This window comes from Condylostylus longicornis, unplaced genomic scaffold (genome assembly GCF_029603195.1).
Source record: "Condylostylus longicornis isolate FDR11 unplaced genomic scaffold, ASM2960319v2 ptg000018l, whole genome shotgun sequence".
In the NCBI taxonomy this organism is placed as follows: domain Eukaryota; kingdom Metazoa; phylum Arthropoda; class Insecta; order Diptera; family Dolichopodidae; genus Condylostylus; species Condylostylus longicornis.
In genome coordinates this window covers 9842732-9859430 of record NW_026577987.1, presented here as the reverse complement: position 1 = coordinate 9859430, position 16699 = coordinate 9842732, and the positions used below count along the sequence as shown (strand labels likewise).

The following is a 16699-nucleotide window of genomic DNA, read 5'->3' as shown; positions in this document are numbered from 1 at the left end:
ATTTGAGACAATTTCTGTTTCTATTAAAATAGAAATGCGAGTACTAGTTCATTCGCACTACATGTATAATATTATTGATATTCATTTTTTTTATTTGGCATTTAATTGAACATTACATTCAATTGAAAGAAGATTGAGTAAACTCTAATTTAGCATAAATATATTTTTGTTTCTTTTAGTAAATAAAAACTTAGTTGTTATTTAATTAGCGAAGTGATAAGGTCAGGGTAAAAATTAAATCGAAATGTTATTAGAATTAATTGGGTAATAAAATGATATAGCGTAAAAATCAAATATTAAGTATTTATTTTTCAAAGTATTTTATAAGTAAATATTTGTATGTATGTATAGGTATATTGAAGCGAATTCCAAATATTTTGTTTGTAAAAAAAAATATAGTTATCATCCCAAGTAGCTGAAATATAATTTTGTTACATTTTAGTTGAAAATATTGTTAGACGACAATGACTTGGTTACTTTTTTCAAATTTTACAATCATTGAAATTAAATCAGAAGATAATTCAATTCTTTGTAGTACATACAACCCTTATGTCCTATTTCATTGGTGCAGTCCAAAAATTATTAAAGAATCAAGGAAAAAGACGAAAATCACCGTTTAATCTAATCACCCAATGCAATTCTACATTACAAAGATATTCACAAAGAAATTTGTTATTTTCAACAATATTATCTAAACTTGTTTGTAGGGCAATAGTTTTAGCTAATTCACAATGGTGTAATTATTTCGATAACCGATATGGGTTTTTTTTTTAATATACTTGTACTCTTTTGTAGTTATAAAAACAGTTAAGGTGCGGTTTATAAATTTTTTTCTGAACTTTATTTTCCTGTACTTTTCTCAAAGATTGCTTTAAAACTATAATTTTGTTTTTTTCATTTATATACCAGGGATCGCCAAATAGCAGTCGTAATTATATTTTACAAATTCATCAATTGCCGAATTTAAAAATTTGAGAACTGTAAAGTAATTTGAATATAAAAAAGATTTCAACATCAATATCATAAGAAAATTTGAATATTAGGTATTTTATATGTATTGGTAAATTGTGGGACTTCGCATTCTTAAAATAATGCGTGCGTGTATAGATTTACTTTGTATTTACTTTGTATTTACTTTACTTTGTATTATACTTAATTCTTAAGATTCACAATATGAGCAAGCAAATTGACGAGAACAAAACTTTCCGATGAAAATGTGAAAGCTTTTTTTGATGCTGTTTATTGTACTGAAAAAGCTTAAATATTGTATACTGTGCCCACTCTGAAAATATGGTCGTACATGATTTACGAAATTTTAATTTCCTTGAAATACCCATACATTCACGTACGCAATATATGTATGTGATGTGTGTTTAAAATAAGTTAATAGTCTAAATTAATAGAAATTAATTAATTTTGCCATTTTTTTAATTAATTTTGCCAAATATAGTTGGGTCATTGATTATAAAAGGTTCGCAAGCTCTATGAAAGTTTTTTTGTATAGTAACTATAGTTTTCATATATAATGTAAAATAAAGCAGGGCGGTGTGTTAAAGCAGGGTATTTGCTAAAGGTATCAAATGTTTGATTTAATTTTGTTATTTTAAGAAATTAATAATTTTTTATTGACAATTTTTTAAAAAATATTTTATTATTGGTTTAGCAATCTCCTTATTTCCTTATTAAACACTTTTTGTTTCTTTAATTTATTTGCTAAACACAATGTGAACATTTGTCTGTCGCATATTTAAAATAATATAAAACTAAAAAAATCACATTTTGCAAAAAAAAACTAACAAAATTAAATTTTTTAAAAGCCTATATTAAAAATTTTTTTCAAATATTCCCATGATATTTTAAATTTTATTAGCAGCCTGTTGGTGCTACCCATCCTCCAAAAGCTTTTTCTAATTCTTCAGCAACAGCTAAACATAAACGATCTTGATTATGATTTGCAACAACTTGAATTCCCAATGGTAATCCTTCGCTATTTAAACCTAATGGAACCGCAGTTGATGGTAACCCCATACAATTAAATATTGCTGTATAAGAAAAATTGAACATTCTTGTATATGGTTCCCAATGGTATGGTGCAACTGTTGGATGTGTTGGATATAATAAAACTCCATTCTCATTTAATAAATTTTGTATTTCTTCTAAAAGTTTATCACGCTTTTCAACATATTGAAAATATGCTGGTGTACCATATTGTGTTTGAAATCTTTCTATAATTGCATTACCAATAGCAATCAAAGTGTGATTAGAATTTCCAAAACAAAATTTCAAAAGTTCTGTGTATGGATTTATTTTTCCTTCTAAATTTGCTAATTGTTGATCTGAACCAATGCCAGATGAATCTTTCATATTTGTAAACCATATGTCAAGTGATTCCCGAAATTTTTTTAATTGAATACATTTTGGTTTTTTACTAAATTTTTTTTCAAAATGTTTGACGACTTCAAAAAGGGCATTTTCAATTTCTTTATCAACTGATTGAACAAGCATAGCTCCACCATCATTTAGTTGATAAAAGATGTTTACATTATTTAAATCAACTGGTTCATCTAAATTTAAATATTTAGAATTGTCATCACTAATTACTTTTAAAATGAGTTTTAAATCAATAGCATATCGGCACATCGGACCAATACTTAGAAATGAATTGTGTTCGTCAGAAGTACATGGAGGAAATTGTCCATGATTTGATACAATTAATTTACTGGGTTTATGACCAAATATTCCATTGAAAAAAGCTGGCATCCTAATTGAACCACCAATATCTGAGCCTAAACCAAATGCTGAACCACCAGATGCTTGAATACAACCTTCCCCTCCACTTGATCCACCAACAGTTCGTGTTGTATCATACGGATTGTTAGTTCTGCCAAAAATTGTATTAAAACTTTCCCACCACATACATAGTTCAGGTACATTTGTAAGAGCTAATGGAATTGCACCAGCTTCTTTTAATAACTGAATAGTTTTAGCATCTTCAACAGACTGATAACCTCTTCTTAACCAAAGTCCAGCAGTATTTAACATACCTTTTACTTGTATAGAATCTTTTGTAGTAAACGGAACACCTAGAAGTGGTTTTTGGATAGCTAATTCTTCTTCAGTTAGAATTTCTGATTCAATTAATTTATCAGCATTGCAAGCATCAATGATAGCACGTCGAAAACGATCCTCTATAACACAATTTAATATAGGATTTATTTCTTCGATACGTGAAATGTATGCATTTACAACATCAATGCTTTTTAGTTGTTTATTTCGAATTTTTTGAGCTAATAACGTTGCTGATTCCATTAATAATTCATTTTTAATAGAAGAAATTTGTTGTCCTTTTCCATAAATTTTTGATAAACAGAATCTAACAAATATTAAAAAGATGTGGTAAGCTACTCTGGCAGTTTTTTCGAATATAAAAATTATGTCAGAATAAATTGCACATTTCGAATTTCTTTTGGCATCATCGCTAGAATTTATGTATAGTACTTTTTCAGTCATATTATTATTATAAATTTGACTTCTGTCTGCAATATTCTTAAGTGAAAAATTTTATATTTAGTTGTTTAATACTACTAAGCTTGAATACAACTACTTTTAAAATTCAAATTTTAAAAACAAATTAAAAAATGTAATAAATTCAAAATTCTAGTCTGTATCTGGTTTATCATCGCATATGTCGCTGAAACTTTCTTGAATTTATACATTTATATTGCTATAATAACGATTATAAAAATAAATGTTATCGTTGGAATAAAAGTTTAAGATATCATTTAAAATAATAAAAGTTAATTGTATGTGTGAGAAATATTAATTTTAGCTGTTATTTTTAAATACATATTTCAGATTGGAATGTATTTACATTAATAAATCGTCAATTACTCAGTTGTGAGATTTTTTAGTTTATTTTGATACTGCCACTAAGGCTTACTTAATATCGGATATTTTACATGTTGAAATGAGAATTGCAACTTTGATTACGAATTTATGTGAAATAGCATATTATTCATAAGGCCTCGTATGCAGTGCTTATGGGTGCGAGTTGCATAAACTGAATTTCCTTATCTAACAAATTCAATGTTAAGTCAATAAAAGTCTCCGAATTATTTCTGTAGGTCAACAATTTCAAATAACTCCTTCAAAAATAATTCATTTAAATCACGCAGTTGCTTGGTTCGCGTCATACAGAGGCGAATTAAAGGGATTTTTTTGTTGACTATATTACCATTCCATTCCGCTGTATTTCACGTCAATAGTTTCTACCTACAACTTACTCTCCTTCTTCGGTTACTCGGAAAGTATATTTTCAAAAAAAATGTAATAATAAGAATTGCATATTGCGTCTTGCATGCGTGTCTATACATTTTGGTTTTCCTTCCTATCAATCATCTGCCAAACAGTCTCTAAACATTTTTAAATTGAAAGTTTTATGAAAATTTATTGTATAATGTTATAAATCTATATGTTAAGTATCTACATAATGTGTACGTTATTTTAGAATAAAAATTTTTTATTCTATAAACGCATCAGTGTACCCGTTTGTATATATTACATACATTGTACATACTATACGTAAATTGTTAGCATATACTATTAAAAACTTTTATATTTTGACATTTCCTTGGCACGGATAACGTCATTGAATCAACTTCACATCATTTTGTTTACTTTTAATTTGTATTACTCATTCCATTAGAAAATTTCTAATTAAACTTATTAAAAGTTCTTTGAAACAAAAATTCACCATCTTTGCTATTCAATACTCATTTTTATTAATTGAAAATATTTCTTGGAATACTCGTAAACCTTGCCTTCAATGATTATTCTATTGTGCATAATGTTATCCTTATTACAAAAGTTTATTAACCTTTGAACTTACTGATATATTTCTTATTTTTAGATTAAATCAGTGAACACCTCAATTTCTATTCGTCAAAATTTCATTTTGCAATATACGAAATTTTCCTATCAATATATTTAATAGTTTATTCTTAAGGAAGGTAGGCATGTATAGCACACTATTAAAGAACATATAAAGAGCACTATTTTGATTGTTGAACTTGAGTTGTTACAACCATGTCAATAAAACTTGAAATTTATTGTTTTAAAATTTTCTATAATAACAGAATATGTTTGTGCCCCATGCAGCAATTATTGTTTTATTTATTTGGCTTCTAGGAAAAAATTCGATTTTACTTTTAATAGTTCTCCCAAAAGAGAACTTGAATCTTGAATCTTTACTTCGATGTTTCTTGTTTGGAAATTTTAACTGATAAATTCTTTAATCTTAAATAAAAAAATTGTCGAAAAAATTATTCGAACTACAAGACTTTGCAGTTAAAATTTATGTCATTAACGCCTACTGTTATTAGATCGTGACACACAAAAGTCTAAAAATTACGCTGTAATTGTGTGATTTGAAGTAGTTTGCAAATGAATCGCTGCTTTGTATGAAAATTATTTTACATATGACTGTGGATTTGACGTCTATTTAAAAATGTTAAGCCATTTACAGGAATGCAGCTCTTTTGTTCTTTTTATCAATGATAACATTTTCGATCTCTTAATTAAAGTTTTCATGTCAATTAATTTAGAAAATGTAAAGGTATAACAATATGTTTAAAATTTTTGACAGGTATTACGCAAATTTTTTTATAATTCATTCAAACTTGACTAACGGGTTAATTTTTCATTAACGCAAAATTTTAAAGGTAGTAGAGTTTTACATTTTTTTTTTGCTGGTTTTACTAAATATATGTGAGTACACAAAAATAGAATTAATGATAAGCAGTTGTTCTAACTTCCATATAATTTTAGACATTCTCTAACTACGATACGATGGTTAAATCAGTATGTTCAAATGGAGTTATTTTGACTTATCAGTTAAAAAACCGCTTTATCTTCCCAAAGATAATAAGTTGATAATAAAATGAAATTTTGTATTTTGGTAATTTTTAGTTTGGTCATCAAAATAAATGAAACCATAACAAGAAGCAAAATAAATAATAAAAATCAGATAGGCGACATCGACCTAATAAACATTCTAATTCGTCATAAGAGCTTTTTTGTGATGAAATTGTGCCAAATTTGCATGTAAAAATTGCTTAATAATTTGGCTTTAAAATATTGTTGGCATCTAGTGATATAATTTTTGGCAACAAATAGTTAACGCACTTTTGCTTTTCACTTTTCTTTTTTAAATATTTATCTACTGCATTGCATAAAACAAGAGAGGTACCAAATTTCGAAATTCGAGATTTTAACGTTAATGCATATCTTCTCTAAACGTAAATCAACTACTTTTAGCGACATGTCGCTTTATTTATATGTTCACTTGTGCATTCAAATTTACTTTATCATCAGATTCATCATGGTTTCAAGTTTTTTAATAAGCTATCCAACTTTTCGAGGAAAACGGGTATCAGCAATTCTACAGGTCGAATTTACATTTTTGTTCATTCACAGTGAATTAAGTATTTAATTTACTTGAAATTTAATGTTAAAACAATGAACTATAGAAAATATTTTGGAAATATCAGAGCTCGGATACCAAATTTTTGCACTAAAACTAATTTTTCATTATCTGATAAATTCCAGTTCTATGTGTCAAAGGATCAAATTTTTTCAAAGAAACTAAATCGGACGAACTTTTCGGAGAAAACGGATCACCCAAGATAACCATCTACTAAGAATAACATTTACATTCTTGTACATATATCGTCCAAAAGTTTACTAGCTCCATTCAAATTTTAAACAATTATCTAAAAGACATTTTTATAATCTAAACCAGAAAATACAAATTGCAGTCGGTTATGTGATGATCACATCCAATTTTTTATATTGAATTATTTGAACCTATATAACCTAATTATCAATTTCTAAATGTTGGTGTCCTATACAAATATTCCACTATATATTGCAATATTATTTATTTCAATTAATAAATATAGGATTATGAGTTTTACGTAAACATGCGTTTTTGTTCCATTTCTATGTGCAAATATAAGCATATAAGAGCACATTAATTAATACCAATTAAAAAAATTATGAAAAACATGTTAATTTAAATTTGATTAATTTATTTTCCTTATTATAATCTAATGAAAATTTTTTATAACTTAAGCGCAAGGTAAAACAATACTCATTTAATACAAAATAATGGCAAACAACTTGTATCTTCTTTCTTTTACTCTATTTTTGTCTTATTTGTTAACATTATCCTTATACTTTTAGCACATTTTTATATCCTTGTAGTCTTTATAATAATATCAATGAAAAAGTCTTAGTTGGCGTGTAAAAACAAGTGGGAGAATGAAGCACCTGCCATTTTCACCGTAGAAAAATTTGGAATTTCTCATTAATTCTCTGTAAGTTTAATTAATTGATAGGTAAAAAAAAAACATTTGTTTCTTGAATAATAAGTAAAAAATTTTTTTGTTTCATTTTGGAACACAGTGTTTGTGGACAGGGTGTTTCGCGTTAGGTGGCAAATAATTTCAGGGATGATTCTTTGATCAATTTCCAGCAAAAAACTGTATGTGGGGGGGGGGGGGGGCGGAGTGCAGATATACTCGTTTTCGAGCTATAGCCTGTTGAAAAAAAGGTACCAGACTTTTCCCGCATATAAATAAATACTTATAACTTCGAAACCATACCACATAGAGTTATCATTGAGAGCGTGTTCTACAGGCGATTGATTGTTATTTATTTTGGTCTTACAATTAATTTGATTTGAGCTATAGTTTTTGCGATACAGCTCGTCATACATACATACATGTGGATAATATGTAAATCAATCATACGCAGCGGTTGATCTACCGTATACACAAAGTAATTATATGCAATGAGCTCCGGTAAAGTAAGTCAGAATTTCAATAAAAAATGAAAATTCAAAATAATTTAATAGTTACAGGTAGGCTTTGGTAAAATTTATAACTTAAAAGTTTTGCAAACCTAAATAGCTCCAAAAGTTACTGTAAGTTACAAATTTATTTTTTGAAAAACGTTTTACCTATGCAATATCTTTGATTATAGCTCTTATCACAGCTCATTTTTAATTCTCTATCTTCAAAAAAGCCGGATAATTTCTAAATTTCACTCAAACTAGTGAATACTGTTTTAACAAATATTAAGCAGGTTAATTTAAAATTTAACAAGTGTGATAAATTCTTATTTTCAGGTTCATTTTTATTCTCACTTGGTAAACTTATTCATTACAAGAAGTTATAAGTGATTAACCTGTCATAGCATGTTATGATTTATTTACCTAGCAAATAAACTGTAAAATGCTAAGTAATAATAGCTTATGTATACAAAAACAAAAACTTTGAAGATTTTGTTTTGGCCAAAAAACACCTTAACAATATTGAATGTTTTTCTTTTATTCATTCATACATTATTTTCTATGTACAATATTAAATCATAGTAAGAAAATACAATCGATAATGCAGTTCAAAACGACCTTTATAATAGAATCTAGTATGTAATTGTGTTTATATATCCCCTAATTTATTGCCATGTGACCGACTGTACGCATATTAATAAAACATATTATTAAATATTTTACTTAAGGGGAGATTTTGAATTCTCCTTGGAAAATAAAGTATGCTTTGAATATTATTAAAAAGATTTAGTTAGCTGTCGGCCTTCAATCGATTCATTAGTAGGTAAATCACATGTACATAATGTAAAGGATAACTAATGAAAACACAAAATAAAATAACAATAATAAATATTTACAATATTTTGAGGTCTGGGTTATGAATATTATGGACTTGAGTTTGCGTGGTTCTCAAGTAGGTTTTGTTGTGGCTTTTGAAAGAAGACGAATAAATTGTTTGAGGAAAATTTTATTAAAAAAATTTTTTGGTTTAGATTAATTTAGCTGAAAGATATAAAACTAAAGTACCAGCTACAAAAATTGCAGGAAATTGTAATCAAAGACCAGTTTCGGCTACTTATACTTTAAATAGAAGAACAAAATCAGAACATACAATAAAAAGACCATTATCAGCCGATGAAAGATTAGCAAGAAGTTTAAATAATTGTATAAAATTTTCAGAAAATATTTTGAATGAAGGCAAATTAACAAAAAGTGTAAATAAAATTTTTTACATTTCTTTTGAAGATTTTTGCTTTTCATCAAAACAATTTGATTTTTTTAGAAAAAATATTCATCGGCATCTTCATCTAGTTTATTAAAATTTTTATTAGAGGAACCAGTTCGAAGGCCGTGGTTGTGTCGTAATTCACCAGAAAATAGTCAAAATCTAAAAACTCTACGTCAACGAACTTATCGGCAATCGGTAAAAAAGAGAAGAGGAAGTATTCGCAAAAGCTCAAGTTCATATGAAGAGAGTAATAGTAGTATAGAAGAGGAAATAAATTACCAAAATAGTTGTGTGCACGATAAAAGAAATTTAGAGGAAAAATTACAAAAAAGGTGTTTCAGATTTAAAATTTTTATTATATTTAATAATTCAAACCAATTGTTACTTTCGAATTTTAAGAATTTCTGAGGATAAAGTAGTTTCAAATCTTCGTGCAATTCCAAACGAAAAAATGCAATCAAATTCAGGTTCGTTTAATTATAAGGGTTATAAGTCAACTTCAACATTATCTGAAGGTCAATCACAATTACCAAATATTTCAAATGACGACTTAAATGGATCATCTCATAAACAATTACCAGGTACTTTAAATAAATCCAAATCTTCTCCAGGAGATTTCTGGCACGATACAAAACCTGATCTACCTGGTCGAGTCTCTTTTGGAAAATCTGATATTTATGAGGTTGATTTGAGTGATATTGAAAACGAAACACCACCGGATATTACTGCAAGATCAACTGAATCTCATGTTATTCCACCAGCCAATATAAATTCGCAATCAGCATCAGTAGCACAATTACCATCAAGTTCATTAGTTGGTAATAAAAAAGCCGTTCATTTTGGAGGAAAAAATGGAGAAGTTCAATCTCAAACTTTTGAATACCCTAAATGCCCATCAGATAATTGCTCTTGCAGTAATCGTTCTTCGATTTCCACTGTAAGTGCTTTGGAGCCAAGTGACAATGATAATTCCCATAATAATTGTGTTAAATGCACATGTGATTTTGCATGTAATTCCATGGACTATACAAATTTAGCATCAACAAAGGTTCAGGAACCTATTAAGAACGACGACGTAACAAATGATACTGAGAATTCGGTTATAAAGGAATACAAAAATGCTATTAAAGATGTTGAAAATGTTGGAAAAGAACAAAAGATTTTTAAAATAGATAAACCAGAACCGTCAAAAAACGAAGAATTAGTAACTGCCTATTCCAATCATGATTTAAATAAAGAACAGGAAAATCAAGTTTACAAATCGGAATCGAAATTGACCCAACCTCGACGCAAAGCATCTACCTCTTCGAATTCAAAATTTCTAAAGAGCTATGATGCTTTTTTTGTGAATAATTTTGAAGAACGCGATATAAATGAATCAAGATCAGATATTTTATCATCTGAAGATAACACAAAATGTGAACATTTGAATAATTTTTCAAATACACGTTTTGTTAAAAAATATTCAAGTGAAATGTTTGAAGAGCAAAATGAACCACCGCATTCGAAATTACATATATCTAAATCGTTAAATAATATTCATTACAGTAGTAATACTAATAACTCAAATAACAGAAGTGAACGTGTCATTACAAATTATTTAAAAGTAGCAGGAACAACACAAAATATGACTGCACCAAAGAAAAAAGTTAATAATAGTTCAACATCTAATGTTGGTGGCAATAATGTGCGACAACAGCATTCTGCTCCTTCGAAGCGAAGCTCCAAAGCTGTGAAAAATCGGCGATCAAAATCAGCTTCTCTAACAAGTTCAGAAAGTTCAAATCATACAAAAATGAAAAAATCGGGAACGTATTCATGTTTGCGTGAGGATTCTATTTTGGATGAATTTCAATTAGATAAAGTTGACAGTTGGATGTCAATGCACTCAAATCAAAATTCTGCACGAACACCGCAAACAAGTGCAAGAAATCGTAGACTACAAAATTTTCAAAAATTTTCTAAAGTACAAAATCGTAGGGGTGATGGAGATCATTTAGGTGATACAGAAGAGGAAATTTTTGATAGTAATGGATCACCAGAAACTAGTGAGACATTGAAATCTGAAGAAAATTCTCAAGATGGTTCCACTTATGATGAAATAGTTTCGGTTATTAAAGAAATCGAAGAAGAGAAGAAAAAGCATGGTGAGCAAATAATATTTACGGTATTTTTAAGTGCGACTTTCAAAAAATTGTATTTTTAATTTTAGATGAATATAATTCGAAAAAGTACATGGATAACATAAATTCGAAAGATGTTAACTTTATGAAATTACAAGCTCTATTAGAATCTCAAGGTGTTAATAGTAACAGTCACACTGAGAGTACACAAACTTCAGGAAATGGTTCACCGGAATCTTCTGATAAACTAAAGTAAGTTCTTAATAATTAACGATTTGTTTATATATATTGAGCTTTTGAATTAATTTAAGAGATATTTTGGAATACCTGGAAGATGTTGAAAATGATTGTGATCGAACACTATTAGAGACAAGGCGATCAATACCAGAAACGAATAGAACTGAAATTGAGTTTTCAATTGAACCTGACATAGCGGAAGATGTACCTAAGTAATTTTTTTTTTAATTTTTTTATTTTGTGTGGTTGTGTATGTGTTTTCGTTCTCTGAATTTTACTAATAAATCTTTAATATTTTTTAGATTAGCAGATTTGTTAATGTTGCCAAATCATCAATTAGCACGTCGCATTATTTCCTTAAGTTTACGAGCAAATGAATTAGCAAATGGAATTCAATTGGCCAAGCAACATGTTGAACATATTCGTCAAGAAAAACAAAAATCATTACGAGTAGAAAAACAAAATACTTCAAAACGTATAGAAGAGCAAAAGAAACATTTTGAAAGCATTATTTCACGCCATCAAACTTTTATAGAACAAGTAAGTTACATTTTATTTAATATAACTAAATAAAGTTATAGTAGTAACTACAACTAGTTAGAATAAATTTCAATATTTAATGTGAATACAATGACGTCCTAACATTAACATTAATTTAATTTGATCAGTAACACAATTTAAATTGCTGAGTAAAATAAATTGCAGTACTAATTTTATCTTTTAAATTTTTTTCATAATCGAAACTGTTAATTTGAATTTTAGTTGCTGAAAGATAAGGGAGTTTTATGTGAAAAGGTAACAGCATTAACAAGACGAATGGATAGTCAAAATCAAGCTTGGGAACACAAGTTAGAAACGGAAGTAGCTAGAGCTACAGAAACTACCTTAGCTGGGGAAAAAATACGTAGAGAAAGATGGGTTCGTGAAAACACAAAAAAGATTAAGGTAAATATTCGCAACAAAAATATTGCAAAATTTTGTTTTACTCATTATGAAAACCATTAGTAGAGTTAACAAAATTTTAAAGAAAATATTGCATACATTCCGGCGAAGGAAAATTTTAATATCTGTACTACAGTTTAGAAATATTTGGTTGCAAAATATTTAAAATTTAATAATTTTTTTTTTTTTTGAAAATGTTAGGAATTAACTGTTAAAGGACTTGAATCGGAAATAAATCGTATGCAATTAAATCATCAACATGAAATTATTGAAATGAAAAGACAACATCAACAACAGTTATTGGATTCACTTGAAGAAGCTCGTTTGAAGCATGAACAAAATGCCAATGCAATTCGTGATACATTGGCCCAAGATCGTGAAATGTTAATTGAAAAAGAAAGGACTACAATTCGAGAAAGGTATATGAAAAGGAATATAAATTATGTTTTAAGAATTTAAGGTTCATTTTTAAACATTCTCTTCAACCATGTGTTATTTGTGAATTTAAGATTTTAAAATTTTATCTTGCATAACATTTTATAATTCAATACATCGCCCTACAAGTTCTTTATACATTTATAATTTACTAATATCCGAATTTTCAATTCAATTTGAGAAAATATCCTTAATAGTATATGTGAAATAAAAAATATTTAAAATGATTTTCCATTTAATATTTTTTCTTTAGATTTGAAAAGCAATTGGAAGAAGAAAGAAAATCTTTTGATGAACAAAAAACAAAATTAATTGAAGGTTTTACATTTGAACGTGATCAGATTCAAGCTGAATATCGTCAAAAAGAATCAGAATTTTTAACTAGAAAACAAGAGTTACTCGATGAAAAAGATGCTGAAATACAAAGAGTAATTGCAGAATTCCAAGAAAAATTAGTTCAACAGGAACAAAAGTATCAGGTGAGTTTAGAAAATTTTTCTTAATTCGATTTTTTAGTATGAATTGAATAAAAAAGAAAGAAAGTGTTTATAGTACAGTTCAATTTCCTTTTGATTTTTTTCAATTCTTTTATAAATTTCTTCTATTTTTATAATAAAATTTAAAAAAAAAATAAATTGAAAATCGTTTTCTATTTAATATTTGTTGTAGACAAGGATCAATGCAATTGAAAAACAATTTGAATCTGATTTTATAATTTGGAAACGTGAATACGAAAATTCATGTAAATTAAAGGAGGTTGAAAATGAAAATACCATAAGACAACATTATAGAACTGAAAGAGATCGACAAATTGATGCAATTGTTAGTAGAATGGATGCTGAATCACAGAAATGCCAAGAAGAATTTGAATTAAAATTAAGGTTTAAGAATTTTATTTTTTATAATTTTACAATGAAATCGAATTTAAAGAGAAAAATGAAAAAAAATTTAAAATATTAATGTTTTCGTAGAAAACAAGAATTCAATTTTAAAAATTTACGTATATTTTTTTAGCCGCTTAAAAGAAAAGTACGACAATGATATGAAAGAAGCCGAAAGTGTTGAAAAATCATTACGTGATAAATATAATGAAACAAGAAGTCGATTAGCTGAATCTGAAGCAATGGCTCAAAATTTTCAAGCTGAAATCAAACAATTACAAATGGAATTGGAACATAGTAAAAAGGTGAAATATTTTTTAAGGTATAATATTAATAAAATCTAAGATAATGCTCAGGCTCAGAGAGCAAATCAAAATAAATTCCAAATTTATATGGAGTTTAAATGGAACGGGTGTCGGAATTTATTTGTGTGAAGAAGATTGATTAATATAGCATTAGCTAAGAAGTAATTGAGCTGGTTCTTTAAAAAAAAATTATTAATTCCTTGGAGAGCTACATTGTCTTTAAAACTGAAAAAATATTAATTTCTTTTTAGAATTTATTAATTTGTAGGTTAATCTTTTATTAAATCGCTCATTCGGAGCCAGATTTGGTTAAAAATTGAATTTGACTGCATTTTTCGGAAAGATTTAAAAATTAGTTCCATGTTCCATGGCGTCGCTAATTCTGAAAAAATTCGTCTTTTAAGACAGTTACTTAGAGGAAATTATTTCACTAAAGAAAGTTTATAAAAAAATTGTCTAAAATAATTTTTTTACTGGTTTAAATGTGCCCCTAAATCTTTAAATAATAATCCTTAATAATCACGCTAGCAAAATAATATCAGAATTTGATATAAAACGCTCTTAGTTTAGCTATTCTGTTTAAGTTTACGCTCAAGTGTTAAGTGTTAGTATTAAAATTTTTGATACCACATCATTTGTATTAGTTAGTGTTCATTCGCAATTTTTGAACACACTGCCAGCTTCTTTGTTGCGGCCTAATTAGGTTACAATGATATAAACTTGTTAATGCTTTGTAAGGATATTCAACATCTTTTACAAGTTAATTTTTCCTTAACTTTTTTTTAATTTTTTATTAATTTTTCGTTATTTTCATGTAAAATTTTTATTAATAAAATGGCGAAGATGAACGATGATTTTCTTGAGATGAAAGAAAAAGTAAAAGAAAATGCAAGAAATGATGTTCTTACAGAAATTGCAAATATAAAAACTGAACGGGATAATGAAATCCAGAAAATTTACAAGAGGTGAGATGCAAAATTAACTTTTTCATTGCATTCCTCCATATTCAGTGTTTTGTTATTTTGTTTTCATTATCTTTTATTTTTACTATTAAGAAAAAGAACTACATATTCAAAATATAGAGAAATATTTTATATTTTTAATTTTAGAGTACAACAAGCTATTGAGAAAAAGGATTCAACTGTTGAGTTATTACAAAAAGAGAATGGAACATTAAGGGAACGTTGCGTTAAATTAGAAGCTGTTATACGGCAACAAAGAAAGGATTATTGTATTAAATAATATTGTGTCCTCTGATTTTTTTTTTTCATTTCTAAATTCATTTTATATTTTATATGATCTGAGAACTAAAAATTAATTAAATGAATTTAATACTTTGACAAAATTAAATTAGAAATATGAAAGAAAACTATAAAAAATAAAAGAGCAATCAAATAAAAATTTACTTTACTGTTGCTATTCTCTCTATATAACAGCAATGAAGTATTGTAATGTTTTTCTAACATTTTCTAAAATACAAGGATTACAAGCAAATTAATTTAATAAAAATGAAATGAAATAATATTTTTGCATTAAATTTCAACAGGATAATTTTAATTTTATGATTAATGATTTAGATTTAATTTAATGGTTTAAATTGAAAGAAATAATTTTTGTGTAAAAGTTTTTTATATACGAAATATAATCTTGGACAAAATATTTTTGATAAAAACATATTTAAAAGTTTGTGTTTTAGTTTTTTATGTAAAACATTTCTTAACATTCGCTTTTTTCGGAATTTTACAATTTATTATTTGTACAATTTATTTATTTATTACTGAGTGTTAGCAATAGTTTGTAGGTAATGTAGGAATGCCTTCACAAATAATGTTATTTGAACTTAGAAATTAGTGCTTGAACTAGAAGGCAAGTATAATTTTATACAGAAATCGTATGGTTATGGCTATATTTAGAAGAAAAGATGCTGTTAAATCGAAAAATTAGCTACTGAAATATCAAAAAAAATTTCCATTTTGTTATCCATATGATAACGTGAAAAATTTCCCATACAGTATAAGACTCAGAAATAAATGTTATACATTTATTATGAGTAACCATATTTTCCTTTGTTCTTTACTTTGTACACATAAGAATTGAATGGATGCCGCAATATTCTAAAGTAATCTGGAATCAAAAATGACTTGCAGGGCTGTATCAATTAAAAACTCCGTATGATATTTTTCGGGCCATAAATTTTTCCAAATAATAACGTTGTTAAGTTAAACGGTTCCATAACAGAAGAGAGGTGCCATTTTAAATGGTTGTTAAACATTTTTTTAAGTTGAATAAAAAACTTTGATACAAAATAACATTTGCAATAACTTCTAAACCAGAACAAGTAAGGAGCTCATATAACAAATTAAAGCTCAGTTGATCAGATTACCAGTTGTGCCAAAATAAATAAAGCTAGAATATTTTAAATTACAAATGTTTCGAACTTTAAAAACTTGTGATTCCGAAATCTGATCATATTGTAATTAATGTGGATAAGAAGACCATCCAATTTTTTCAAATCATATTTAATAATGCGACTCTCTGATACTGGTCGAATACTTAAAATTCCAAAAAGTAAAAAAAAACATTGCGCTTTCATACTAGACATCCTATATATAATACATATTTACTTGTTTATCTTTTCATTGGTTATATTCATTGGT

General features: G+C 27.1%; 2 protein-coding genes across 2 annotated transcripts; one reads left to right on the top strand and one right to left on the bottom strand.

Annotated features, from left to right (window-relative positions):
* Positions 1–1705: 1705 nt before the first annotated feature.
* LOC129606395 (fatty-acid amide hydrolase 2-A-like) lies at positions 1706–3576 on the bottom strand. Its single transcript, XM_055516706.1, has one exon. It carries the CDS (start codon positions 3508–3510, stop codon positions 1867–1869), a length of 1644 nt encoding a protein of 547 aa, XP_055372681.1. The 5' UTR covers positions 3511–3576; the 3' UTR covers positions 1706–1866.
* A 5201-nt stretch (positions 3577–8777) lies between these two features.
* On the top strand, positions 8778–15284 carry LOC129606472 (centrosomal protein of 131 kDa). Its single transcript, XM_055516813.1, has 16 exons — positions 8778–8804; positions 8884–9036; positions 9174–9307; positions 9519–10537; positions 10727–11006; positions 11088–11266; positions 11332–11494; positions 11554–11691; positions 11782–12019; positions 12242–12424; positions 12623–12840; positions 13110–13335; positions 13526–13737; positions 13871–14042; positions 14886–15007; positions 15152–15284. The coding sequence occupies exons 1-16, from the start codon at positions 8778–8780 to the stop codon at positions 15282–15284; spliced, it is 3597 nt and encodes a 1198-aa protein (XP_055372788.1).
* The last annotated feature ends 1415 nt before the right edge of the window (positions 15285–16699 follow it).